Source organism: Scomber scombrus, chromosome 8, assembly GCF_963691925.1.
Source record: "Scomber scombrus chromosome 8, fScoSco1.1, whole genome shotgun sequence".
Classification (NCBI taxonomy): Eukaryota; Metazoa; Chordata; class Actinopteri; order Scombriformes; family Scombridae; genus Scomber; species Scomber scombrus.
This window is the reverse complement of record NC_084977.1, coordinates 13,537,909-13,565,368: the sequence shown is the minus strand read 5'-3', so window position 1 is coordinate 13,565,368 and position 27,460 is coordinate 13,537,909. Positions and strand designations below refer to the sequence as shown.

Here is a 27,460-nt window from a genome sequence, read left to right as displayed (position 1 = left end):
TGTTGTTGGCTGTTTAACTGACATTTTTTATCACATATCTTCTTGGTTCTTTGTTATCTCGCTGTCTGATTGTGGCAAATGACCAGCAGCTGATTTGATTAGTGTTTCAACTAGCTCTGAGAGGAGTGAGTCAGTGGAATATGAGCCTCTTACTCAGCAGGGAAGACATGGCCATTGGGAAATAACTTTTTTTTTTCTTTTTTGGGCGGGTGAGGGGGGTGTTTTGAGATGAAGATTGATGAAGGTAAACATTGTTCTTGGTTGGTCTTGTCAAGGAGGAATGTTAAGGTCTGTGCCGGTCAGATGACCCATTGAAACAGCAGTAAATAGTGAAATCCAAGACCTCCTTTTCAGCTAATTGTTGAAATGGGCAAACAAAGGTGGCATTCAGGGAGAGATATTGGGTCTGGAAAGATTCTCGTAGGCTCAAGAAAAGGGTCTTCGATTTGCATGATCTGCTATGGATGCCTTCAAAATCAAAACAGTGTGGTCTTCTGTGCTTGTACCCTGAGTCCTCTCCCCTGCATGTCTCAGAGGTTAGTGTGTTTGCATCTAATGAACTGGCTGGATTTGAAAGAGAGAGGGAGGGCTAACACCAGTTTTGTGTTATCAAATGCATGTACAGAAGTTTCCAATTCAGTTTCCACAACTGCTCACCCTGGTAGTTTCTCCTCGATCTGACAGTTTGGACTGTACTTAGAAACCAAGCCAACAGAGGCTGACAGAGTAAAGGATTGGCGGTAATTCTCAAGTAGCGCAACGCCCGCATGGTCCTCCCTCCTTGTACATGTAAAGCCCCATGTGTCACCCAGATGACATCCTTCAAGTAACATTTTAGATTGATGTTGTCTTTGTTTGAAACTTTGAAGTAAGTAAGTGTAAATGTATATATTCAGCTGGGCGAAACCTTTAGAAAAGCAGAAACGGCGTCCGCTCCACAGTGGAAGATAATTCTTTCCAGGTCCCTGTTGCTGCTATCCTTTAAGAATGCCTTCCCTCTCCACTCACTAAATGGTTTTCATCTGGAGGAGGTGGTAGACTCTGCTAATGTGGAGTGATCGTTTGGTCTGTCTTTGTCAATAACTGAACGCTGAAGATAGAGGCTTTGATGTAAGCCGTCATCCGTTCCTGGCATGCTGCATGTCCACGGTTCAGGAGTTCTGTTAAAGTTTCTTGACCTTGACCTCCCTGATTCTGTCTGAGAACTTATCTGGCTGAGCAGTCTTTCCTTATAAGGGCTGAAGGGTGTGTTTATTTAATGATCCTCTGAGTTTGAAAGTAGCTCAATCAAATGGAAGTGACATGTTTAGAGGAGATGAATGTTTTGGAAATTATGTCATTTACAGGTGGATTGACCGTGGGAGACGCACTGCTGTCTATTTATACTTGTCTGAGACTGTACATGTGCGCTGTAGCTAACAGGCAGCTTTCACTGGGGGTTCAAGGTAGAGCTACACACCACTGAAGGAGTTGGGGGTCAGATTTTCCTACTCCTCTAATCTAAACAGAACATCTCCACAAGTGCTCTGGAGCAGACTGCAGGGCAGTCTCAACAGCACAATTACAACTTGTGCAAGTTACACTTTGCATCAGAGATTTTTCCTGCAGATTTTCCATGTAAAAAGTAATAAAGCAAATAATGTTTGGTGGTAGATTTTTTATTTTATTTATGTAATTCTGAAAATTTCAGTGGACAGTGAGCTCGTTTTCAAGGGTATGCAAATGTTTGTGTTGTTTAATTTAGTATCCTATGAGATAATCATTTATTTCCATTGATCCAAATCATGTCTTGTAATTTTCTGATTATACTTGCTGATAGTTTGCTTCCTGTCCAATCTTTAAAAAAAAGCATCCCTCCTGAACATGTCCTCAGAGTTTTTGCCAATCTGGCAGCATCCATCCTCCAGAGATGCACTCTCAGGTTTCCCCCCAGGTATGTTGCCAGACATCAGGTCTTTATCAGCACACACCAGCACAATGAGTCGCTGAAACTTTCTGGAAGATCTCCAGATGGCACCTGTAAAAGGGAGAAGGAGACCCTGCAGAGCAGGACGGTAGATTTGGCAGATTCTTCAAAGGGCTGGCTGTTTGAAGTTGGGCCTCGTGGCTGTGTTTGTGTGCTTCCTCTTCCTCTGTGCAGACCTCTCAAGCAGTTAGCCAAGTAGAATTTAGACAATTAGGTAATTTGTTGAAAGGTGGATGTTAACGGTCTGAGAAATCAAATGGGAGTCTAATGCTTTAGACTATGGCCCACAAATTAGAGTGTAATTATTTTGTAATAATTGGGCACTGTGGGGTTCAGTAATCATGTTAACAGGTAACAGAACGTGAAGCTTCATCACCTTATACAATTGTTATAGTGAACATGTTAACAAACCTGTTACACATCCAGCAGACACAGAGCAGAATTAACTTTCATTTAAAGTCATGTTTTTCACTACCTGGCAAATGTACAGGAAGTCCTGTTTTCACTCTTCTTTTAGTTCTGTTTTGGTCTCCACCAACTCCTGAGGGAAATATCTGTTTTTTTTAGCTGCTAAATGCTCCACTACATTCTCCAGCTGGTCACTAACTTTGTGTTTCTGCTTTTTGGTGTTGGACAGGTAGCGCAGGGTGGTTTTATTAGAGCTTTTTGCTGAAAATAGCTATAATAGGAAACGATGCTGATGGGAACAGTGAGAGAAACCAAAACAGTGAGGTTTTGGGCCATAAAAAAAAACAAAAAACAATGAGCTGAAAGACACTAAAACGCCCCCTAAAGCTGAGGGGAAATGCAGAATCTGTGATAATTCTTTGTGTTTTTTATTATTATGAGGGACCATTCTTACATTACTTCATTCTATATTAAAATATCAGTAAAATATTGATTAGTGCAGCTTAAATAGATTTTAAGCAGATTAATTTTGGTTTGATGTGAGAAACAAATGTGAATCAATGATAGGACAACTGTTATATAGTTATGAAGAACTTTGTAGGGCACAAATAAAAATTAACTTGTGGGTCCAATCCAATGGAGAGGTTAATTAATAGATTTGGTGGGTCACGTGGATTGGTCATGTTCTGTGATTGGTCACACTATAGTTATGTGTGTTGATACTGTTGCACAGTGTAATTATGGGCTACATAAAGGTTTATGTGCTATGATTCAAAGCTGTGTCCTTTTTTCCTGTTTACTTATCAAATAACGTTTAAGTATACTGGCTGTAAAATACATAAAACATAAATAAATGAAAAAAGAAAAGGAGAAAAAAGCATCAAAATTTGCAGCCACTAAACCCACACAGTGATTTCATGAGCCAGCACTGCTGCCTCCTCCCCAAAATGCACAATCTTTGCTCACCTCTTTATGGTTCAGTTTATCCTAATAAAATGTTTTTAAAACATAGTTATAAATAGTAAGTAATAAGGTCACAGCTTCCTCATTTGTACAAAATTGTTACTCTTTCATTCCAAAACTTTGCATTACCTCATTATTTGATAGCTTTACAGCTGTGAAACGTTTAAACCAGGATTTGCATCACATTCCCTCTGAGGCTGCGTATCATGTGTTGTGCAGTTGGATTAGGCATGTGACATTTTTTCCACTCTGTGCTGCCTATCTGTTGGATTTAATATTTGTTATTGGATTGAAACTAGTGAAGCGGCGGTAATGTCACAGTAGTTTATTTTTCAATGAACCGACACGCTTGGCAGTGCAGTAATGACAGGACTTTGAAACAAGAGCCAAAAAAAATCTGCTGTGATATTATCAAGCTATATGGAGATGCATGGAGAGGAACTTTTCCAGGCCTACTCCAGACTGAAGCCTAATCTGAGATAGACATAGCGTGACAAAGAGTACAATCCAGACCTTGAAGATGAGCTCCAGAGATGTCTGCTGAAGCACTGAAACCATTTGAAATGTTCCGGTTTCACTGCAGGTGCAGAAGGGGAAATTCAGCAGCAGATGAAGTCATACTCAGCGTTACGTCTTCTAACTTTCTAATGACATGAACATCCACAGAGTCTTCCGGCTGCAGAAGAAGCTATTGTATAGTCACTGTACAATCTGATAAACTGTCTCTGCCTCCAAAGTGTACGTCCAGAGAGACAGAGGACACTGATGTCTTGCACAGGTGTCTGGAAAAAGACTGCAGCTTTTAAACAACCTGCAGCACTCTCAGGCATTTTAAATACGCCTACAGCTCCGTTTCTGGGTCATAGAAGAGTGCACTAAAACTGACTGAGCTGTGTTTGGCTAGTGCGCTCCATATGGGGAAGGTTGTTATCATTTCAACTCTCTCACCGCCATACAAAGGAAGCCACAAGTTTTGAAGTTGTCTATTAATGTAAATACACTTGGGATCCCTCAACATGTTGTTAATGGCTTTTTCTAGCAAAGAATTTTACAAGCGTGTCCACTTCAAAGGATGTTTCTCCTCAGGCTTAGTAAAGTTTGGCTGTGGGAGACCACAAACCATGAACCATGCCGTTGTCTCAAGTCCAGTATGAATTTCCCAAGATGAAGCAGTTTGTAGGTCAAACCTCAGGAGGACCTTCTGAAGAGATATTTACCATTTGATAAAGAGCTTTGTGTTTATCATCATACACCATCCGTGGTGTGTTGCAATCTCTTTTCAAACATGACAGCCTGACTCATCAAAACCAATCATTTTCTACCTCTCAATCTCGCCAGTTTCTTCTTTTCTTGTCTGAACACGATGAGAAGCCTGACTCATCATCAGTGTTTGCTCTCTCTCTCTCTCTCCTGCACTTTTGCCAGAGTTTCCTCTTTTCTTCTCTCAAATTTGCATGCTCTGCTCTGTTTAGAGCCTGTTTTGTTTATCTCTATGAAGGATTAATCCAGTACGTGAGTCACCTCTGGACTCCATCTGTGACGGAGCCTCCACCCGTAATTCACTGCGGTTCTCAGCCCCCAGCGACCTCGAACAATACTCCTTTACACTCGCAAAATGCTTACCACATCTCTCTAAAACTAGCATGACCAAAACTTTCCATTAATAATGATGATGTGCAACAAATATGAATGATGAAAACAGGTTGAATTAAAACAGTTTTGTCCTTTTTATTTATTGATAGATTTATGTGCGAAGAACTAACAATCTGCCTCTTCATCTGCCTTTACAGACAGCATCATCAGGGACAAAGAGTTCGAGGTGATGATGCAGATCGACTGTGAAGTAACAGACACCAGGATCCTCCACATCAGGTCTTCAACCATCCCACCTTTGCTTCGGGTCAACCGCACAGAGACGTTTTATCAGCACTCCCCGACTGACAACCAGGCCGCCCCTCCCGTTGGTGTGCTGATGGGTTCTGCTTAAGAACAGCATCAACACAAATGCTCTTTATAATTCCTCAACAAAACCCATGAAGACAAACAAAAGAAAAAGACGTCCGCTGACACCTTTTTGTTTGGATGATGAAGTATATTTTTTAATCTGGTGTACTCCAAATGACTTTATGTTTGTCAGAACCACTCAACCACATTGTTGATTAGAGCTGATATCCGGAGGTAGCCTGTAATAGGGTCCGAGCAGGCGCTCACTCCTTGTGTGGCAACACTGACTCCTCAGCGTAACCCCAGACGCCCTACATAAGGGTAATTGCTTAACGGCAGGGGGCAGAGCATTGAACCATGAGTCACCCCGTCATAACACAAATACTTTTACCCCGTAGCAGCTCTACTCAAATCTGCTCGTTCTTTATTGCCCTTAATTTCTGGACCAGCTGCAAAGCCAGAGCTTAGAAAAAAGAAAATTTATAATACACCTGATATTTATCTCACCAGGGATTTAAACCACAGCCAGAAAAATACACTTGTGACATCCATGTTTAGAAGCACACCAAATGCTGTTTGTTTCCCAGCTAGAAAATGAAGTACTGTTATCGTCTCTCTTACTCATTTTGTCATGTTTTTTGCCTCTCTTAATAAAACCAATTTTATTTAGCCAAATTGACTACATGCAGCAATAGAGGCACAAGGTAAACTCAGGAAGTCAGCGTGAAAGTTAGCGGTCTAACCACTCTGTTGTTGGGGGGTTTTCTTTAATATAAGGACCTCAGGTGCTTGTTTCTCGCATTGTATTGATGAAAAATTCAGTTCATAGTTTTTAAGTATTTGCACTGTGCTTCAATTATTCTGTCAAAATGTGTTTTGTTTTTTTCTTTATTATGTTTTGTGGGAACTTTTTTATTGAAACTGAGTGCAGAAAACTCAGACACGTAAAATGTTAAATGGTGGTTGGGAAGGAAACGTACAGTAAATATTGGAACGGGGAGATTTCCTTTAGTGTCTGTCACTCACTGGGTGAACATGCTAAGATCAAATTTGAACCCCCTACCCTGTAAGTTGAGCTTTAAAAAAAGCTGATGTTTTGCATACATAACCACTGGATAAATACGTCCGAGGACTAAATTGCACTTTTGTTTTGTGCACTTAAGCCTATATTCAATAACTTTTTTTAAAACATTGTGTGATGGAAAAATGATTGTTTTAGTACTAATTTGTTGTAAACATTTGTACTATAAATGCAGAACTTGGGAGTTTCAGTTCTGACTTTAAATGCCTTATATTGGTTTTTACTTGTTTTGACCACCTGTAATTAGGGGAAAATTTATATTAAGTAGTAACTCAAAACTCTTTGCTTGTCACTGAACAGCTTTGGTGTGTGCAGATACAGCACCTTGCTATACTTATGTCTCTGAAAGTGCTTTTTCTGTTAGCTACATGATTATACAGATGGTTATGTTTTAGCTCAACAGATGCCCATAAAATTCTGCTTAGGAAAAAAAAACAAAAAAAACACGGCCATGTGTTTTTCTAAGACAGGCCTTCTGTGTGTGTATTTTTTCCCGTTTGGTTTTAGAAATATATTTTATTCCCGCAATGTTTTCACAGCATCCCAGCTGTACTTGGGGACAAAGAAGGAGTATAATTTAAAAACTTGTGAGGTTTTGTTTTTTTTGTATTGAATTATGTGCATAAACCAAAATAAACACTGGATTTTCTCTAAGTATAATATTGTGTTTGTTGTTGAACAGGTACAATAGATTTCATTCTTTGTTCTCAATCTCCAAAGTTGAATTAACATTTGCACACTGTAATTAAATCCACTTTGATCTTAACTGTAACAAGCCAAACAGATAGTTAGTATTTCTGAACTTTATTGCAGTCTCTTCAAAACAGTCTGATATGGAGGGAGTAAGTGCTTTCACAAGACAGAGGTCAACAGTAATATCTGTGACAGAGGACCTGTGGTATATGATGCAAAGAAAAATGTAACATATAATAACATGTATAAAACGGGATGGAATTTGTTTACAAAATTTGGGGATTTGTTGAAAGGGTATGAAGTGTTGCTTTTAGGTGAATTGTAATAGCTTTATTTGACCTAAGTCATGACATCTTTCTACATTCATCTCATAGGGCTTTTATACAGTATTACAACATATACAGTACAACTTGATGTGTTGACTGAGGAATAAGGCTCACTTTTTCATTTATTTCAGATACAAATAAAAATAAATCTTGACACGAACCAAACAATTTAATCCAAATATACTGAAGGCCATGTGGACTGATCTACAATCCTTTCAAACCATAGCATTAACTTTTAAAATAACTACTGTCACACCCTTACTAAGGGTCTACATAGGCAAACTTTATGTTGTATGTGACTTGGTGTCCATTGTCCCACGCATACAATACACCCTCTTTTGGATTGTAGTCAAGCTGCGTGGTGTATGTGTAGTTGTTGGTGAACGGCATTCTGGGAATCATTTGAGTGTTTGTGTGCGTGTCGAAGGCATATTCCAGGTTGGCGTCCCTGTTGTTGTAGCTGTCAACAGCGTACAGAACTCCGCACACAATGAAGCAGTTCCCGTAGTGGTTTCTCCTGAGCCCGGTTCTCCAGGTGGTCTCCCTCTGCGTGCTGAGGTCTAAGGGGTTCAGGCGACTCAGGACAATCACCTCCTGTAAGAAGCCTTCATCGTCAAGTGCCGGGTAGATGATCCACAGGCCGCTCTCATCCAATGCAAAGTCGATGTCTGAGTGGCTGCGCCACTCCCACGGTGACGATGACTCTTCAAACAGGGCGTCATGCAGCATGGTCCAGGCGGCCACGTAACGCAGGCGCAGGTCATATTTGATGATGTCGCGGGAGAAGGCACGGATGTAGTAGAAGGCCCCATTGTAGACCACGTGGCCTGTGCCAATCCAGTTGTAAGGAAGCTTGTAGGAGTTGGTAAAACGGCCTAGAAAGATAATTTCATAGGAATGAAATTTAAGCAAAAGGAAAGCAAAAAAGTAATTTACTGAAAACTCTTACACTGGATCTTACCTTGTTTGAAAACCTCCAAGTTGCGGAACTCCAGGAGGTTGTTTCCATAATGGAAATTTGTGACATAAATCTTGTCATTATCAGACTTTGGATCCTTCATCCACGCTCCTTCATTCCTGCCATAGGTGTTGTGAGTTACCGGCTCCGAGATCATTGCCAAAGTGTCCTTACACTCTCCTTTGAATGATCCAAAGAGTTAGAAGTGAGGATTAAGAAGCAGTTTAATATCATCCAGACCTGTGTTAAAGACTCTGAAAATAATTTGTTTTAGGCTCTTGTTTTAACCAGCTTGAATCACAGAAAGGGTGAAGTTGCTACATAGGATGGAGCAATGAGTAACATAACAGTTTAGAATAGATATACATAGAACAATATCAATATGTGTGAAAATCAATGCATATGATGACAGTCCCGTCAATCTGGTATTTCAAACTGAGTACAGCAAATGTTGAAGTCCCCCCCCACTCAAAAATGTGTTTTGCTTATTGTTACTTCAGTTGGGTGTTTGAGCTTCTCTGTGCAGAGTTTGACATCAGAAGAGGGTTTTTACATCCATCAAGTATGCAACTAACATGATTTATGTAGGAACTTCAAATCTAGAGTGCACAGAATGGACTTTTCAGTGAAGTAGGAGACATCTTGTGTCAATCAATTCAGCTTTTGAAATGAATAATATTCATAGATTTTGGATTTAGAGTAGATTTGAAGTAAATCTTCTTAAAATTACATTTCAATTCAATTCAGTATAAAGTGTTTTTGAATTTGAATTGAATTGAATTGAAATTTAATTTTAAGAACTTTGATGACTTGAGGGGATCTTTAACAAAGAAATCCACAATGCATGTCTTTTTTGGCTAAATTTTCAGTGTGTTTTAATTATTTGCTGTAGTGTTTAATCACTGCACCTCACTTGGATCACTTGTCAATCAACAACCCCTACACTCTTGCATCTTAAAAAAAAAAAAAAAAATGTGATTCAGTTTTCTTGATCTATTCATTTCAGTATTTGTGGCTAAAGCTGCCCATGAAAAGTACATAATTTTGAGGGCAGCAAATGTAATTAAAAAACAAACAAACATCCCTTCATTCAACACAAAAAAATCTACGTATTTACCTGATTTTCTTGGATGAGATTCCTCCTGCCTTTGCATTGGCTCATCTAATTCTGGGTGTTCTTCCTCTTCCTCCGCTTTCTCCTCCCAGCTGATTTTGTATTTCCGTTTGATTGGAGTAGCCTGACTCGTAGTGGTTGTAGTGGTAGTGGTGGTGGTGGTGGTGGTGGTGGTGGCGGCCGGAGAAGATATAGCCAGAGGTGTGGTGAAAGGCAAAGAAGTGTGAGGAGGCAACATGGTTTCTCTCTGTGTGGTAGGAGGCACAGTCGAGGTGGGTTCAGTTTCCTCTTCTGGTGTTGTGGTGGCAGCCAGTGTGGAGGTAGCTATTGTGGAAGCTGTTGTGGGATCTACTGGCGCTGAGGTGGGGGCAGCATGGGTGGTGATGGTCATAGGGGCAGTAGTGGTGGCAGTTGAAACCTCTGTGCTTGGGTTTGGTGCAAATGTGCTCAGATTACCCGCAGTGCTGCCAGGTATGGTTGGTGTTTGCTCTGTCAGCTCCAGGCTAGAGGTTTCCATCATGGTGGTTGGTGTATTCCTTGTTGTGAACGCTGTTAGCATTTCCTTCGTGACTGTCTTTTCAGGAGGTCGGCTTATGTTCATTGAAGTGTTGGTTGTTTCCTCTGTGGTTAAATTTGGAGAGGCGCTGGCTGGTTTAGCCATCAATGGGATTGGCCACTTTGTGGTTCCAGAAATGACTGATTGAGTAGCTTCAGCCACAGTGTCCATGGTCCTGGTTTTCAGTGTGGTTGTAGTTGGTAGGAATGTGACGCTTCTTGTTGTGAATGTGTCACTCTGTACATCTGTAGAAACATCCACTGAAGTAGTTTCCATGGCAGTGATGAACTCATTCTGAGTTTTTGTTGTCGGCTCAGTTTCTTTCGGTTTTGTCGATTGGCTGGTCTTCTTTGAACTGAGCGAAGGTCGAATTGATCTCGGTCCTGCCCTTGTCCAGGGGCGAGGGGCTTTGTGTTGGAGAAGATTCTCCTCAACGAAGATATTGATTGGGCCATCTCCACTGAATCCATGATACTCAAAAACTAAAAAGGGAGCAGAAGAGGTTTAGTCAAAAGAGATCATGTGAAAAGATGGCATGGGGAATTTTTTTATGCAGTACCGCTGAAATTGTAGTAAAAGTAAGTGATTTCTTTCAAACAGCAAATGACTTCTAGTTAATGTGCAAAAACACAGTAGTAGCCACAGGATGAATCACATTTCTAACTGTACATTGTACTGTACTAATGTCACAACAGTGGTCAGTTTCTTGATTTTGTAAAGTAACCTTGTCAAGCATCTTCAGGTACTTATCTTTTTACTTTAAACCCACAACTTGAAAGCTGAATGAGGGTTTGTACTTACAGTTCTCTCCAGGCTCCCCATCATCAGCCACCATTGGATCTGGCTCAGATTTGTAAAAAGTCATTCCTCTAATGATCATTCCATTAGAGCCGGTCTTCGACACCTGAGATGCCTCCTTGGTAGCCTTGCTTTTGGGAGTCGCTGGAGTTTTCACCTCAACGATCTGAGCAGAACCGTCTTTGTGTAGGAAGGACTGATTTTCTCGAATAAACTCCTCATCATACTTTTCCTGTTAGCGGAAAGATAGACACACACAGCTTCTATAAGGAAAACTTATACACAATGCAGTAGGATGAGATCATTACGAAGGTTTGATGACACACTGGGTCTGTATTTGGCATTGACGGTTGACCAGATTGTGACAGAGATTTCACTGAGGAGTTTTCATGAGTGCTGATTCAGAGGCACCTTTTCATTGCACAAACCTCAACTTTAGAACACTACATCCCAGTTTCATTTAGAAAACATTTTTTCCATGTTAATACTATTTTGGTTTGTGAGCTCTTGTTAATTTTGACCTATTTTCCACTTGAGACTTGTGTTTTGTCCCTTTGCTAAACTCACATTTTAATCATGAAATTTGTCTTTGTTTCAAATTTAATTTAAAAACCCTTGTGTGAGGCTTCATACAAATACCCTGGAGAAACATACTGACACAGTGAATCACTTTTGTTTGAAGCCAAGGTCCACCCAACACTGCTGGACAGGAATTACATCTAATATTCATGCTGTCATGGATGGGAGCCCAGGAGAACAGTCACTGGTCTGAGGTCTGCTATTGTCCACTGCCAGTCCTTCCAATTACCTCACAAACTCAAGTTTACACATTCAAGGTCCTAATCATGAAGACCATGATTTTTGAAGGAGTTTGTGGAAAGAACACATAATTGTTCTTTTTGTTTTGTAGTAACACGCAGCTTAGAGCAGCAACATATGAAGCCAATCACTTCTTGGATGCATGTTCCTTTCCCTTTGTTTAATAAGTCAGTGATTTCACACGCACATTTAATATATAAGATATGAGGATTTGTTTTACAGTTTGACAATACCGATGGATGTAGCACAACATAAAATCATAGCCTCACCACTTTTTATCAACTTTTTAAAGTTGCTATATTGCTATTGTGATATAACTTATTACATACTGGTGTAATGTATTGCTTTGTTTTGAAAATCAGGTGGTAATACTTTAATTTTTTAGTATTAGTATTAAGTATTTAAGTATTTTCAAACAGGTACACTGTCTGGTACAGTAAAGCAATAAACATCCAATCATGCTCTGTGGCATGTATAAAATGCTATACAGGCCCAGTTGATTCTGATTTTGTATCAAGATGGCAAGAGGAAAAGCTCTAAGTGATTCTGAAAGAGGGTTTAAGTAAGTTTAAGTACTGATAGTTATGTAGTAATTACACTATTATTTAGTACAGTAAAGTACATTTTTGCAAATATCACAGACTGATGTCAGTAGATATCGCTGACCAGTGACCACATCTGCTAACCCTGTTATATAAGCATTGAGATGTCACACTTGCCTCCGGGTTTTGATAGGCTGCTGCTGTGCTGACCTCACTAAGTCTCATCTTGTCTTGATGCTGGTGGGGAGGAGAGGTGGGCGGGCTTTCAGTCACATCTGCCTGGATGGTAGGGCTCTTCTGGGGCTTCACCTCATCCACGGTGTGGTTCAGAGACACAACCTTCATGCCGCCACGGACAAATCAAGATATTAACAGAAATACTGTGCATGATTTAATGGAAAAAAAGATGCAATCATCACAAGTCATAATAACTTTCAGAAGGAAAAAACTCAAGTGGAGCGCAGCAGACAATCTTGAGTTGATAATATACTGAAAGTCATGAAGCCACTGAGACATCTTGATACCATAGTAAGAAAAGCACAGGTGTTACTAATAACATTAACAATGGCTGAGTGCTGTTCAAGTATCCCAGTAAACCATGACAGTGTGACAGTGGGCCAGCATGCACAATACCAGGTCCCTGACAATAAGCAGCTAAATGGAATCCAGCCATAATAACTTTCACTATTTACACCTGTGACATGTCAAAGTGTCTTCTGTTAAAAGGGCCTGTGTTATAGCAGTTTCGCCCCCCTCACACTTGCCAGAATGCAATTTGAAATGCACTGAGCATTTTCACTGATTATATAACTATAAGTGACGTCACTAAACTTTATCATCTCTGCAATTCCAGCAGAGCTTTTCATGCATCATACCGGGACAGACACAGCTGAAATTAATAAAGTTGTTAATGGATACGCTTAATTTACTTGTTAATGTTATTCACTGCAGCTGTTTTTTCTATGCCAAGTAGAGCCTAGCCAATATATGGGTCAGGCGATATTACGGGCCAGTATTGGTCTGTCACAGATATATCGGTATTGGTGTATATGTTGTCAGAATTGTTTTACTCCCTGATATTGGTATCAGCATCAGCCCCTAAAGTCCAGCATTAGTTGGGCCTAAATTCCCATAATGTGAAAGGGTCCTTTCAGAAGGAAATGCAGCTAGTGGTTTGACGCTGTTGTATAGTTCATTCTTTAATTTTTACATCTTGTCCGAGAGGGAAACCAACTGCTGATGTAATGCCATTATATCAAGTGGTTTGAATTGTGCCTCAGGCAACTGTGACAAAATGAATGTTAATTCAATCAGAAAACATTTATTTATTTATTCATTTAGTAATTTTGTGATTCAGTATGCCAACTTTTCTGGAGCAACTGTACTTTAAGTGTACTTTAACTCATAGCTAAGTTTGACAGAGGCAGTTTGGAAGATAAAACCCTATAATGTGTGGTTGTGCAAGGATTCTAGTCTTATGTCTTCAAATCCAGTCATTACTTGTTGCTCACATCATTATTTTAAACATTTATTTACAACCACACAACAACAACAACAACAACAACAACAACACACTTACACATCCACACAGGTGTTTTCAAATATCTTGTGTGTGCAATTTATTCTGCTTTGTTGAACCTGTTAGGGTGGGACAACTTCATGATTTATGACGCATTTGATTCATTTAAGTATATGAAGCTTTGTGACTTCACAAACTCCCATTCTCAACCTGAACAAAGGTCTAATCCACCAAAAATGTGTGAAAACATATTTTTGTGTTATGTGAAAACATATAAATATGTGATATGTATGTGAAAACATATTTTTGATTGTCTGAACATTCAGGGACTTTTTCTTAAATCAGTACTTTTTGGTTATTTGGAAGATGTTGTTAAGCTCTCCATTATCTCAACACTGCTAAAGTCCTTTGTTCCAGATTTGCTCATCTTGGTGAGCACCAACACACATTTTTGCAGATCATTTTATCCTTCTTCAGGATTGCTGGTTCCTCTCACACTCACACTTAAGACCAACAAAGGCAAACACTCCTGAACATTGCGACTGATGTTTTCAATGTAACATAAATACTTACCTAAATATGTATTAATAATTACATGGTTGAGTAAGTCATTTTCCATCAACAATGAATAATAAGCCAAAAATGGTCCATAATTACCAGGTTCTGGTCAGTCAGCTACATTATTAGAAGAGGTCAATTCTCAGTCAGATAAACTTCCACATGTGATGGAAAGCCTGAGCACTCCTTCTAGGTACAGCAGCCCCTAATAAATCTGAAAACTGTCTCAAACTGCATTTTTTATTAGTGTTTTCTGAATCGAAAGGCCACTTGTAACAATTCTTCCAAAACACACCTGCTACCATCACTTTGGGTGCATGTTGTACCTACATACTGGCATCAATCTCTGTTACCTTCTCAATGTGTTCCACGCGATCCACAAGTTTACTGGTAATGGAGTGCAGCTTCAGTAGATCCATGCCATAGAAGGAACCCTCCAGCAGCTCGAGGATGGTGGACAGCTAAAATGATCAAGTGAATTCCGTCAAAAAGGGTTTATCAATTCAAGACATGCCATGCGTAGAATAGGCTAATCCTTCCCTGCATCTGATAAAACATGACATCCATTCCCCCAGTGAGCCAACACAGCACAGTGACTTATGTTCATTGGAGGCCCTGGAGTGCATGGAGAATGGACAGGATGACACTTCACCTTGACATTCTCTTTTCCAGCTTCCCTAAGTTTTTTCAGCCTGTACTCTCCCTCGCATGGGTTGACCGCTGACGGAGGAGCGATGCAGGCGCACTTGCACTCCGGTCCAGATGTGATAGTCTCCACAGTGTAGAAGTCTTGTGCGGTGGCGCTGCCTTCTTCTATCCGTCGACAGGCGCTTCTGCTCAGGGGTCTGACAACACATTTACACCGACAGTCAGAGCCTTCCGAGAGGGCTTTCACTTTGTCATAATCACCCAGCAGCTACAAAGAGAAAAGGACGGATGTTTTTTCCATCACATTCAATTTGAAAGGTTTCAATTTTTACGCACAAAATTATAACATTACCATAAATCACGAAGTAAAGAAATAAAGAAAAGTGACTCTTCCTCCTACCTTGGAGAGGATGCTTTCCTGGTCATCTACCTCCTCCTGCAGCCTGTCATTTTGCTCTGCTTTGCTTTCAGGTTGTGACCTGGGATCTGGACCCCAGGTCTTTGGCGCTGCAGAGCCCCGTGGAAAAAACGCACAGCACATTACGATGGCAATGCATAATGTATACATGATGTGAGGCTCACAGAGCGATGAAAAGAGAAATAATCTTGCAAGTATGCTTGCAGGCACAGCCTGCCACTGATTAATTCAGCTGCCAAGAAAATTTCATGGTCTACTCCTGGCTCCAAAAATCAGAGGTTTGTCCAAAATATGTCATCAGATAACGAGATTAAGGTTTATAGTGCGATGTCATCTTTCATAGTCAACATGAAAGTAGACCGATTTGGAGTCCAGAGAAAGAGTGCACTCTATGTGAGAGCTGCCGGCATCTGCTGCTGGAGCCGCACGGACAGTAGGCGGACCTGATCAAACTGGCGAGGAGGAGTTAAACTGCTTCAAACGCTTTCTGACACATGTGCAGCACAATTATTATCAGTCAGTAAATTAAAATTAGACTGACAGCTTCAGTCAACATTTGTACGTCCTTACAACTTACGGGTCTAACATATATTTAACGGTCAAATACAAAGAAGAATCCTGTTGATTTGTTTTTACTCAGCCGCCTTACAGACAGCAGTCCAGTATCAGCTGTGGTTTTGCTGCCCTCTAGCCGCAACACTGTACACTCCAATGAAAAGTTAAAAAAGCATTTTAATTTACATGTTTATTTGCAGTTTAAGGCACATTTCATTTATCCACTTGTTTTCTTCCATAAAATTTCTCCCTGCGGTGTGACATACATATATGTATATAAAATATATAACAATTGAAGTGTGGTCAAGGCGCTGTATATAGAGCTGAGAATTTAAGAAAAGGCATTTGTCACCAAAAAATAATAAATCCTGTGTTGTATAGTAATTAAGAGTTTTGCTTTCTAACTCTGTGAGATCTGAGAAGAACAATCAGTTCTTACATTAAATACCCTTAACATTAAAACATTATATTTATACCATACAAATTTCAGCAGTTACCATCAAAATTGTACATGAACCCCCAGTTCAATCACTTGAAATTTGCAAGTAACACCATTTGATCAAATAAGTAAAATAATAAAGTGCCAAAGCCTTTTTGTAAAACATTTTTACATGATAAATGCCATAAAACATTTTTACAAATATCTCACAGCGTGATATTGATCTTGCGTGCTTATTTCTACTGGATGCCTTCATCTGTAGTGAGCTTCATGATTACCACATAGTGTAAAATCACTGCAACAACCCTCAGAATGACCAGAATCACCCAGTGAGAGATCTGACATATAGGCGGTAGTTTAGTGCTTTGACGACAAGTTCATACAAGAGTTCGTACAAGAGTGTTTCATGTCCATCAGCACCCTTCATATTCTATCCTTTTCTCTGCTGCAACAGGTAGGATGAGATGGGAAATACGGCTCCACAATCCACCATACTTGTCAAGGTCCATTCTGTCAAAAGCCACAGGATGGCCATCAGAGAGGAACTTCTTCTGAAGATGGTCGTCCACCATCTCCTCCACAGCACTCAAATTAATCTTGGTAGGTATCTCCTCTTCTTCCTCCAGCAGCACTGTGAAGATCAGAAAAGTCTTCTTGTAGGCCGCATTCTCGTGATCACAGTAGCGATAAAAAATGAGGGTGGAGCCTGGGGGCAGCTCCTCGAAGCGGTGGATCACAGCCACGGGTTTGTCTCCTTCGAAAGCTCCCTGCAACTGGCTGTCGATGTCCAGCTTGACCTCGTCGCTGTCCTGGCTGGCTTTGCTGGCTCCATCGATGTGGAGGATGGAGGCGTTGAGGGCAGAAGAGAAGGTGGAGGCCAGGCCCTGAGCCAGACACCGCAGTGTCCTCTTGGCTCTGAGACCTGCAGTCAGGATCAGACTGACTGGCTCTGTGGGCTGGGTTGTGTTGAGGTGTCTCTCCAGGTGGATCCTGCTCCTCTTCCACAGCTCAGACCGCTGGTTAGGAAACTGAGACTTGACTTTTTCCATCTGCCTGAGAAAGATGTCTATTTGCTTCAGTTTTTTTGGAGGTGGAGACTCAGGTTGGTTGAGTAAATACCAAACCAGCACGGCAGCAAGTACTGGTATAAGAATGCTTAACAGTATTCGTTTTCCTATGGAGAGAAGACACATGTTGTCTCAATGAGTATTTTATAGAGTCATTCGTAATTTATCTATAATTGTTATAAAATTATAAACACCAAGGTAAGGGAACATTTTTTTGTTATAACAAATGAATAAGACAGTAAGGTCTTGGCTGTGATTTCAGTTTTATTTCAAACATTTCCTTGACTTGTTGACTTGATTACCTCCATAACTGCCAGCAGCCTCTGGAACTGGATGTTTGGTTTTCTCTTTATTGGTAGGGCCGATGGTTTCAACATTTTGTTGTGTCCCTCGAGCTAACTTTTGTTCTCTTGCAACATCAGCCGCAGCGTTTTCCTGGCGTCTTCCATCATCTGATGAATGGGAGAAAAGAAACATGTTAACACAAACAAAACAAAAAACATAACATTATTATATTATTCCTTTTCCTATGGAGAGAAGACACTTGTTGTCTCAAACAGTTCAAACATTTCCTTGAATTGTGATCCCCATTACACTAAAAAGCTTCAGTAGAAGTTAAAATATAAGGGAACAAACAAAAAAGCCCCACTAGAGGTCACTTATGCAGCAACAATTCCTCACTGGAACCCACCAGTGAACACAGACAGTTGTGTCTGATGGATTGCCCAGAAGCTCAGCATCAGGAGTTAAACTATCTCTTCACTGTATCGGAGCCCCAAAAGAGAAAGTTTGAGGGAAGGGAAATTCTGCAGTCATTGGATTTTCTGAAAAGTCCTGACTCACCCTTTCCAGTTTTAGTGCTTGTGCCCTTGATGTCTGTGGATTTATCATTAGGCTTGAAGTTAGATGTATCTCCTTGATCTTCTGTTGTGTTATCCACAGTTGAAGGAGCAGTTTCTTCTGGTGCATTTATCCCCCCAGTGACATCATCTTCTGTTAAAATAAGAATAGATTAATCTATCTAATTAATAGATGTCAAGCATCCGTGTCTCTACATTCACAAATTAGGGTGGATTTATGAGAGCTGCCTTGATAATGTCTGAATCACTTGTCGTAACACGCAGATATTAACACTCACTAACGTTCATTGCTGGCTCCTTGCATGAAAAAAATCCTTGTAGGAGTCACTCACCATCTTTATCTACTGGCTGATCTGTTGATGTTCCTCCGTTGTTATCGCCGTGATTTCCACTGTCAGGCAGATGAGGGGCGTCTGTCTCCTGTACATTCACCGTTTTGTCCTCATTTGTACAAGACGTTCCTTGTGAAGAAGACACGCTTCTCTTCGCAGCTGGATCAATGCCTGTAGGAGAAAGTGTTGAAGAGGATAATGTGGGTGACACATTACGAAATGAACACGGACAAACTACTGCAGGAGCAAAGAGTATATGAGAAACAAGAGCAACAAACATCACACTGAGCAGTGACTGGTGGAAGAAATATACTTTAATTTTGTATTTCTTGCCTGCTCTACTTAACACCACCTTATACCTGATGGAAATGAAAAAACATAAAAATACTAAATACCTTGTACTTCAGGCTCTACTACGTTTTCTCTATTCTCATCATCTTTTAGGACAGGAAGAGACCCTATTTGATATGTACAGTAGATGCAAAACATAATTGGTAAAGACACATTGAATGTATAACTACTCATATTGCTACAATAGTTTGTGTGGCTGCTCTGTATTCTGGGTAATATCAGTGTTTTCATTTTTGTATTGACCACATGCTGATTGATGATCCATATCTTTGGACTCAGTGTCTTCATTCTTGACAACTGATGAAAGAGTAAACAATAAAATATCAAGTCTATTCAATCCACTGCTGTAAATGTTTCGTAACTACACAAAACATTATTATGTTTTTCCTTTTCCTATGGAGAGAAGACACCTGTTGTCTCAACCAGTACTTTATAGAGTCATTCATACTTTATTTATACTTGTGTATTAAGTGATAAACAACACACAAGGTCAGGGAAAACATTTTCTTTTCAACAAATGAATAAGAAGGTAAGATCTTGGTTGTGACTTTAGTTTTACTCCAGACATTTCCTTGAATTGTGATCCCCATTACACTAAAAAGCTTCAGTAGAAGTTAAAATATAAGGGAACAAACAAACAAAAAAAGCCCCGCTAGGAGTCACTTATGCAGCAACAATTCCTCACTGGAACCCACCAGTGAACACAGACAGTTGTGTCTGATTGATTGCCCAGAAGCTCAGCATCAGGAGTTAAACTATCTCTTCACTGTATCGGAGCCCCAAAAGAGAAAGTTTGAGGGAAGGGAAATTCTGCAGTCATTGGATTTTCTGAAAAGTCCTGACTCACCCTTTCCAGTTTTAGTGCTTGTGCCCTTGATGTCTGTGGATTTATCATTAGGCTTGATGTTAGATGTATCTCCTTGATCTTCTGTTGTGTTATCCACAGTTGGAGGAGCAGTTTCTTCTGGTGCATTTATCCCCCCAGTGACGTCATCTTCTGTTAAAATAAGAATAGATTAACTTCCACAATATGTCAAGCATCCGTGTCTCTACATTCACAAATTAGGGTGGATTGATGAGAGCTGCCTTGATAATGTCTGAATCACTTGTGGTAACACACAGATATTAACACTCACTAACGTTCATTGCTGGCTCCTTACATGAAAAAAATCCTTGTAGGAGTCACTCACCATCTTTATCTACTGGCTGATCTGTTGATGTTTCTCCGTTGTTATCACCGTGATTTCCACTGTCAGGCAGATGAGGGGCGTCTGTCTCCTGTACATTCACCGTTTTGTCCTCATTTGTACAAGACGTTCCTTGTGAAGAAGACACGCTTCTCTTCGCAGCTGGATCAATGCCTGTAGGAGAAAGTGTTGAAGAGGATAATGTGGGTGACACATTACAATGCAGAAAGAAGACACCCTGCATAGTAATTAACTATACATGAACACACTACATACAAATATCAAGGTAAATCATTCTCTCATATGAGAACAAGAGCCACAAACATCACACTGAAAAGTGACTGATGGAAGAAACTCACCTTCACTTTGTATTACTTGACTGCTCTACTTAACACTACCTTATACCTGATGGAAATGAGAACACTGATATACTAAATACTTACTTTGAATTTCAGGTTTCACAACACTTTCTCCATTGTTTTCATTCGAGGATTCAACTTCACATGCTGATTGATGATCCATATCTTTGGACTCAGTGTCTTCCTTCTTGACACCTGATGAAAAAGTAAACAATGACATATTAAGTCTAGTCAATCCACTGCTGTAAATGTTTTGTAACAACACAGTGTACCTCATATCAAGACTTTTATTGTATTTGTTTTGATGTTTTAAAATGTTTATCTTTTTATTTTTTTATTTTTTCATTTTACTTTTCTTTTGTCATTTTTATCTATTTTAGTCAGTTTAGTTAGACTAGTCTTTACTTTAACCTTTAATACACATTTTCTCTTATTATCTCTTATGTTACTTATAAATTTAATTATTTTATCGAATTTATTTATTTACTTATCTTATTCAAATGTTCTAAACACTTATGCATTAGTCTCCATTTATTTGTCTTTTAATTTGACCTTTGTTTTTATTCCTTTGCTTTATGTTGTCACTTGTTCTATCTTATTATCAGTTTGTCAATCAACTAACAGTAAAGCACTTTGAACTACACTAGCCAGTATGAAAGGTGCTATATTAATAAAGTATATTGATTTATTGATTTGCCACATGTATTACTGTGTTCTGGCGGTCGTTAGCTGCGTCTTTTCTTCACTGAAAATGGCTGAATAAAAATAGCATTCATAACATTTTTAAAGAGACAGTCAATATTGTTTTAGCTACTTTTTAAACTTCTAATTGGTTAACAAACAAACTATAAAACAGAGCATTTTGTGTTTAAGTGTGTAAATGTCAGCATATTAAAATTCAAACACGTTGCACAACTCTTCTTCAGTGCTTTGTTCACAATGCAGTATCGTTTCGGTCCCAAAAGAGTTTCAGTTTGTAACAGAGAAGTCATTATTTTAATGTTTTTGTTATTTTTTGTTTTTTATTTAACTTATAATTCCAGAAATCTGTCAGCATTGTCTCAGTTATCTGCCCTTTTCAATTAAATGAATGGCTGAATTTTAATTGAGCCACGAACAATTCAACGCCAACACACGTACAATGTTTTTGTAACAAGACAGACAAGCAGCAATAACTTCACAAACATACATGAAATCCAAAAAGATCAAAAACAAAACCTGAAAGACAGGTTAGCTAACCTTAAGCTAGCTTCATGAGAGCTGCTAATTCAGCTAAAAGTTAGCACAGATATAACGTTAACGTTTACCTGACTTTAATGTAGAAGAACTTCCGTCGATCAACTTTAATCACCTAAAGTCATATATAAATGGTTACTTGTAATAATCAGTCTTCCCTCGATCTCATCGCCACGGAGTGTAACCAGCTTCCTCACTGACAGCTCACTGCGGAACGTTCAGCACGGACCCTGTTTCCATGGAGACGCACATTTGGTAGAAACTGTTTCCGGCGTCCTGTCACATAATGTTTCCCCTCACAGTACAACAGGGAAGTCCGTTTCCTCGTCTGTGTTCGTGAACACGATGTTTCGTCGTATTGTTTAACTGATGTGTTTTTTATTTTGGTGTTGCGTAGTCGAGCTTTAATCACAAATGGATTCCAATGTGTCTGAAGAGAAGTCTACCCGAGTTTTGAGACGATCAACACGACAGTTGACGGGTAAAGGTGAGCAGTTTATTGTGACAGTCAGCTAACGGTAGCATCGTGGCTAACTTTACCTCACTCAGAGTTTCACAAAATCCCTTAAATTGTTTGCTTTATCTCATATTAGAGGTCAGGTGTTTGCAATCCAGTTGTTTTTCTCCAAGCTGTTAAACTAATGAACATAGCCTCAGTCCCTCACACACACTCACTGGAGGACTATTAATCTAAACTCTAGACTCTAGAACTTATTATTGTCTAATAATATGACCCGTGTTCCGAAAAATTGTTTTAATTGTTTACATATGGCTTACTGTTATAACAAGTATTGCTGCTGTCTGCTGTGTTTTCACATTTGATATTGCATATATTGCATAATATACGCTTTCGGTTGTCTTAGATGTGTTTTATGCCTTAGAGAGTGCTATCTGAATTTCGTTATATTGTTGTCTGACCCTCAATTTTATGACAATGAAGCAACTACAACCAGTGTAGGGTTAGACACTTGACACTTCTTACTAATAAAAATAACAACGCTAATTCTGTTCCCTCTTTAGCATTGAGTGTTGAACCAACCCCAAGGGGTCCTCTACAAAGGACTAAAAGGAGGTTAGAAAAACAAGTACATGTCAACGGTTCTAGAAATGTGGACAATGGCTCAGATGATAAAGGTGAGATGCTTCAGTTGACAGTATTTACCTGGTTGCAAACAAAATTAACCCTCAATTAGCTCCATTCAAGGTGGTGTTAACAACTGTGACATATTTCCAACCTTACAGAGTCCAACAGCAAAAAGAGCCGACAGGAGACTGGAGGAGGAGGAGATGGGGATGGGGATTTGGATGATGGAGAAATGGATGTCCAGGAATCAGATGATGATCTGGAGAAAAACGATCAGCTGGAAATGGATGTTGAACACCATCAACCAAAAATATACCAAGGTTAGAGCGGAAACTAATGATTGATGAACATAATTGATTAACCTTTAATTTTTTGATTACTTAAGGAAAATGTTGGAAAAATGTGATAAACCATCCCTCACATTTTTCCAGAGACCAATTTCAAGTTGCTTGTTATATTGACCCAACAGTCCAAATACAGGTTGTCATCCACAATGATGTAAAACACTAAAAGGCAGCAAAGTCTCACCTTTAGGAGGCTGGAATTTATATTGAACCAACAGATTACCAAGAGATTATTTTTATTTTCTTGTGTGGTGACTTCACACCAGAATCAAATCTAAACAGTTAAGGCTGTTTTTTAAAAGAAGTTTTTCCTTTTGTATAAAGCAGGCGCCCTTGGAGATGTGAATTTTCACCCCTGTGTAGTGCTTGGTGAGCGCTGCCCACCTCCACGTACTGAAAATGAATTTTCAGACCGGATGAAAACGTTGAACTGTCCACCCTATCGTGAGCAAAGGGAGCTTAAAGACCAGATAAAAATGTCTGGTCATGAAAAGACAGGTAGGATAGTGCTATAGCGTCATTCATCATGGGAATGATTACATTAAAGGAGGATGATTCTGTTCTCTTAATCTGACTTGTTTGTTTTCAGGCAAACAGACAATAAAGCCTCAAAACAAATATGATGTGTCGATCCCGAAAATCACCAGCATGGACGAGTACAAAAGGAAGATGGAGGCCAAAGCCAATGGTATCGTAAAAATTTATGTAGTCAAATGTTGCACTGGTCAGTACACCTGTTCAATGGATTTACATCTCTAACAACAAGATTAGTTTATTCTACAGGAATTTATATTTGTCCTAAATTGGAAATCCCTGTCATTTCTATCCGAGAAGAAGAACTTTATGGTGCAATTTTCACCACAGTTCTCATTATCAGTTTGGCTTAGTTTATGAACTCCGTTCCATTTTATATATTTTTTTTTTTAAATGTATCATAACCTGTGGTGTGCACCTCTTGGTGTGTATACGAAATTGTTATTTCAAGACAAAATTTACCATTTTTTTAATGTTGCTTCCCATACATCAGTAGTTTGGACAGATGGATGATTATCAGAAATATACATTCATCATTTCTGCCTCATTCATAGATACACGCTTTAATTGCTACAAAAAAAGCTCAAGCTCACCACAGCCCAAGCTCTCAAACTCATATCCAGCCTCGGAGAAATCCCGCTTGACGCAACGTGTGAACAACATTCCAACACAAGAAAAAATGACTCATCAGAAAAATCAAGGTATTGCAATCTAACCAGAATATTACAATCCTTAATGATGTTTAATTTAGCTGACAATTTTGTAATTGGTTTCATGACATGTTCTCTCTTAGAAGGGAAAAAGAAAACTGCTGCTATCAAAAAAAGCTCTGGACATTCCTTTTTAGGTAAGTTATAGTCATTTTAATTACATGAGCTTTACACCCAGACATACTTGTACCGCATAATTTGCTATATCACATCTGAACATGGTCTTGTGTCCTTTCAGGATTCATGCAGACTCTATGCTATTTTCTTTTCCTGGTGCTGGTCGGTACTGCCCTGCTCGGTGCTGTTGTGCTCATCATGCCCAAGATCAGCACTGTGCTCCAAAGGACTGGAGATGGTGAAGGGCATCCATTGAGGTCTGTGAAGCCAGAAACATTTGAAGATCAGCTGTCTCATCTGGAGACTCAGTTCCTCAGTCAGAGGCTTGAGCTGTGGAAGAGGAGTAGGATCCACCTGGGGAAGCACCTCAGCACAGCCCAGCCCACAGAGCCAGTCAGTATGATCTTAACTGCTGGCCGCAAGGCTGAGAAGACCCTGCAGTGTCTGGCTCAGGGCCTGGCGTCCGCCTTCTCCTCTGCTCTCAATGCCTCTGTCCTCCACATCGATGGAGCCAGCAAAGCCAGCCAGGACAGCGACGAGGTCAAGCTGGACATTGACAAACAGCTACAGGCAGCCTTTGAAGGAGACAAACCTGTTGCCATCATTCATCGCCTGGAGGAGCTGCCACCAGGCTGTACCCTCATTTTTTACCGCTATTGCGACCACGAGAATGCTGCATACAAGCGAGTGTTCCTGTTGTTTACTGTACTTCTGCCTGAGGATGAGGTCAGAGGTGATCAGAGTTTGAAGAGTGTAGAGGAGATGGTGCAAGACTATGTCAAGGGTAGGCTAGTGGGCTCCAGCGACCAAACTGGCTTCAATGCCATGGACATTGACAAGTTCGGTGGACTGTGGAGCCGCATCTCGCATCTTATCTTGCCTGTGGTGTCTGAGACGGAAATGGAGCAGAAAGGATGCTCATGAACCAAGCCGGCATCCCCAAAGAAGTCAGGATCCCATTCTGGACCAGCCTGATCCTTTTTGGCACTGTGCAGTAGCTCTGAAACAAAAGTACGTGAAGTAACATGGACCTAAAACGTGTGTGCTGTAATAATTCACATACACACTTGAGTTAAAGTATTTGAAGGTTGTATGAATCTTTTTGTCAGAGATCAGATTGTACTCAAACTGCAGCCCAACTGCACTGTGTATTTTTTGTACTCATGATTTCACATCAGAAAAATGAGATTAGCTGAATCTAAATCTGTAGGTAAATTGAAGAAATGTTCTCTCCTTAAAAGATGTACAGCACTCAGTTTTTGCATATAAGTATTTTTACATGTATTTCTCTTTGCATAAGGATGTAACCGTGGTGTTGCACCATAATTCCAACTCCAAATTGGTGAAAGGGTAATTAATGCATATTTTCATGCAGACTTAGTACAGAATATATTCAAAATATAGTGTGATTAATCTGTCTTCTCCTACTCAAAAAGGATTTAGGAGTTTTTCATGGACCATGAATGAGCATGAATTACACCCTGCCCTTCAAAAAATATAACAAAGTTCTTTTTTTTCAGAGTTGTTTGTTTTGGTTGAAAAGTTAGATTTCTCGTTATATCTCCGACGTGACTGCTGACATATTTTATATCTGTTATTTCTGTTAAAATGTCCCCATGAATATGTTTGTCATTTCACTTATTTCTCTTACGAATACAGCTGAATTGGTTTTGCACTATAAATGATCTTTAATTAACCATCTTATTAAGAGTGGCTTTTATTGAAAATCTATATTTTATTATTCTTTGTTCTGAATTTGTATATTTGTGATAGGTTGTCTTTACTTCCTAGAGTGGAATATTTTTGGGTATCTGTATACATTGGATATAAAATAAGTTTGTTGTTTGCACCTGTTGTCAAGACACCGCTCAAATTTTCTTAAATGTGTTGTCAACTTACAGTTAAATTCAGTTTCTTACTATATGATTTGAATTTTGTAAGAACTACTTTGACTAGTAGTCAGCAAGTCACGAAATGTGCCTTACATTATATATTAGACAATATTTGAAATGTACCAAAACATGAATCAATCATTTGATACTGTATCTTGATTACATCACAACAAGGTTTTTCTGATTTGTGCTTATTTAAATTTTGCTTATAAAGTTTTCTTTCTTGTGATAAAGCTCATTCCTCGTCTGTTATCATTCTGGGATGAATTGTGTTCTTGCTCTTATGAATCCCTGGATATTTTCAATAAAGATTATTTTGATACGTAGATGAGTTAACGTCTAATTCTCTGTTATGCTACCTCTGAGTACTTAGTTTCTCAAGTAGTGCAAGATAAAAGTCCCACACTAGTGACATTTGACTTTTTCTAATAACAATAATAATAATAAGTAGTTTGTATAGCACCTTTTAATACAATAAATGCAGCTCAAAGTACTTTACAACAAAACGAAAAGGAGCATAAAGCAATGTTCAAAAGAACAAGAAGGAGAAAGAGGAAAGAAATAAAAACATTAATGGAATATAAAAATAAGAACAAAACAATGGTGCATAGTAAAAGTAGTTAAATAATTAAAAAATAAACAACAATTCAATCAAGTAAAACTTGACTTGACGACTTTTAAAAGAGGTGGATTAGTGATGGATAGAAAAGCTAGTTATAAGCTCAAGTGAAGAGGTGTCTTTCTCTTAAAAATATTTAGTGAACTGGCTTCCCTGATCTACCGCCAATTTGTTCCATAGTTTTGAGGCGTAATTGACAAAGGCTGCATCCCCGATTTTTATAGCAAATAGTTGGAAGGTGCTTTCAATTTTGTATAACAAAAGATTACTTGTGGTTGAAGGTGCTACAACATCCTCAGTGTAAAGTATACAGCTTAGAAACAAGGAAGCTATTACCTTGAAGCACAGCAGGAGTTTAATCATTTACTAAAAAGTCAAGAGATAGTTATGACTCAGAACTGCACATGTGACTTAAGGATCCAAGTGATGAATACAGACACCTGTAAACAGAGATATAATTTAA

General features: G+C 39.3%; 4 protein-coding genes across 7 annotated transcripts in view; 2 read left to right on the top strand and 2 right to left on the bottom strand.

Annotated features, from left to right (window-relative positions):
- atf6 (activating transcription factor 6) overlaps positions 1-7,016 on the top strand; it is a 33,886-nt gene extending 26,870 nt beyond the window's left edge. Inside the window, exon 16 of the mRNA XM_062424428.1 lies at positions 5,128-7,016. Coding sequence (XP_062280412.1) covers positions 5,128-5,324 — 197 coding nt within the window. The 3' untranslated portion in view covers positions 5,325-7,016. The remainder of the gene's footprint in view (positions 1-5,127) is intronic.
- A 154-nt stretch (positions 7,017-7,170) lies between these two features.
- Positions 7,171-15,594, bottom strand: olfml2ba (olfactomedin-like 2Ba). Its single transcript, XM_062424160.1, has 8 exons — positions 15,294-15,594; positions 14,898-15,161; positions 14,599-14,706; positions 12,340-12,507; positions 10,811-11,033; positions 9,457-10,491; positions 8,343-8,519; positions 7,171-8,256 (listed from the first exon to the last, which is right to left on the bottom strand). Exons 1-8 carry the CDS (start codon positions 15,459-15,461, stop codon positions 7,643-7,645), a joined length of 2,757 nt encoding a protein of 918 aa, XP_062280144.1. The 5' UTR covers positions 15,462-15,594; the 3' UTR covers positions 7,171-7,642.
- A 460-nt stretch (positions 15,595-16,054) lies between these two features.
- On the bottom strand, positions 16,055-21,885 carry LOC133984885 (torsin-1A-interacting protein 2-like). 2 transcript variants are annotated; one of them, XM_062424382.1, is made up of 8 exons: positions 21,769-21,885; positions 20,546-20,656; positions 20,106-20,276; positions 19,763-19,912; positions 18,565-18,735; positions 18,216-18,365; positions 17,675-17,824; positions 16,055-17,479 (listed from the first exon to the last, which is right to left on the bottom strand). In XM_062424382.1, the coding sequence occupies exons 2-8, from the start codon at positions 20,622-20,624 to the stop codon at positions 16,719-16,721; spliced, it is 1,632 nt and encodes a 543-aa protein (XP_062280366.1). In that variant the 5' UTR covers positions 20,625-20,656; positions 21,769-21,885; the 3' UTR covers positions 16,055-16,718. The 2 variants fall into 2 exon arrangements, with proteins under 2 accessions (XP_062280366.1, XP_062280367.1); XM_062424383.1 differs by having other exon boundaries at positions 20,606-20,656.
- A 122-nt stretch (positions 21,886-22,007) lies between these two features.
- On the top strand, positions 22,008-26,704 carry LOC133984886 (torsin-1A-interacting protein 2-like). 3 transcript variants are annotated; one of them, XM_062424386.1, is made up of 8 exons: positions 22,008-22,178; positions 22,718-22,831; positions 22,940-23,101; positions 23,450-23,623; positions 23,715-23,813; positions 24,214-24,360; positions 24,453-24,506; positions 24,608-26,704. In XM_062424386.1, the coding sequence occupies exons 1-8, from the start codon at positions 22,112-22,114 to the stop codon at positions 25,408-25,410; spliced, it is 1,620 nt and encodes a 539-aa protein (XP_062280370.1). In that variant the 5' UTR covers positions 22,008-22,111; the 3' UTR covers positions 25,411-26,704. The 3 variants fall into 3 exon arrangements, with proteins under 3 accessions (XP_062280370.1, XP_062280369.1, XP_062280368.1); XM_062424385.1 differs by having other exon boundaries at positions 22,008-22,184; positions 23,453-23,623; XM_062424384.1 differs by having other exon boundaries at positions 22,008-22,184.
- The last annotated feature ends 756 nt before the right edge of the window (positions 26,705-27,460 follow it).

What these genes read in the sequence shown, in the direction of transcription:
- LOC133984886 (XM_062424384.1), top strand. Translation starts at nt 22,112, where the DNA reads ATGGATTCCAATGTGTCTGAAGAGAAGTCTACCCGAGTTTTGAGACGA. An exon ending in TCAACCAAAAATATACCAAG is followed by an intron (nt 23,102 to 23,449) that starts GTTAGAGCGGAA and finishes TTTTGTATAAAG; the next exon opens with CAGGCGCCCTTGGAGATGTG. An exon ending in CTCTGGACATTCCTTTTTAG is followed by an intron (nt 24,507 to 24,607) that starts GTAAGTTATAGT and finishes GTGTCCTTTCAG; the next exon opens with GATTCATGCAGACTCTATGC.
- olfml2ba (XM_062424160.1), bottom strand. Translation starts at nt 15,461, where the DNA reads ATGTATACATTATGCATTGCCATCGTAATGTGCTGTGCGTTTTTTCCA. An exon ending in CTGGAAAAGAGAATGTCAAG is followed by an intron (nt 14,707 to 14,897) that starts GTGAAGTGTCAT and finishes TGATCATTTTAG; the next exon opens with CTGTCCACCATCCTCGAGCT. An exon ending in GCGTGGAACACATTGAGAAG is followed by an intron (nt 12,508 to 14,598) that starts GTAACAGAGATT and finishes GGCGGCATGAAG; the next exon opens with GTTGTGTCTCTGAACCACAC.
- LOC133984885 (XM_062424382.1), bottom strand. Translation starts at nt 20,624, where the DNA reads ATGGATCATCAATCAGCATGTGAAGTTGAATCCTCGAATGAAAACAAT. An exon ending in TGTGAAACCTGAAATTCAAA is followed by an intron (nt 20,277 to 20,545) that starts GTAAGTATTTAG and finishes TTTCTCCTACAG; the next exon opens with GCATTGATCCAGCTGCGAAG. An exon ending in TCAGCCAGTAGATAAAGATG is followed by an intron (nt 18,366 to 18,564) that starts GTGAGTGACTCC and finishes TTATTTTAACAG; the next exon opens with AAGATGATGTCACTGGGGGG.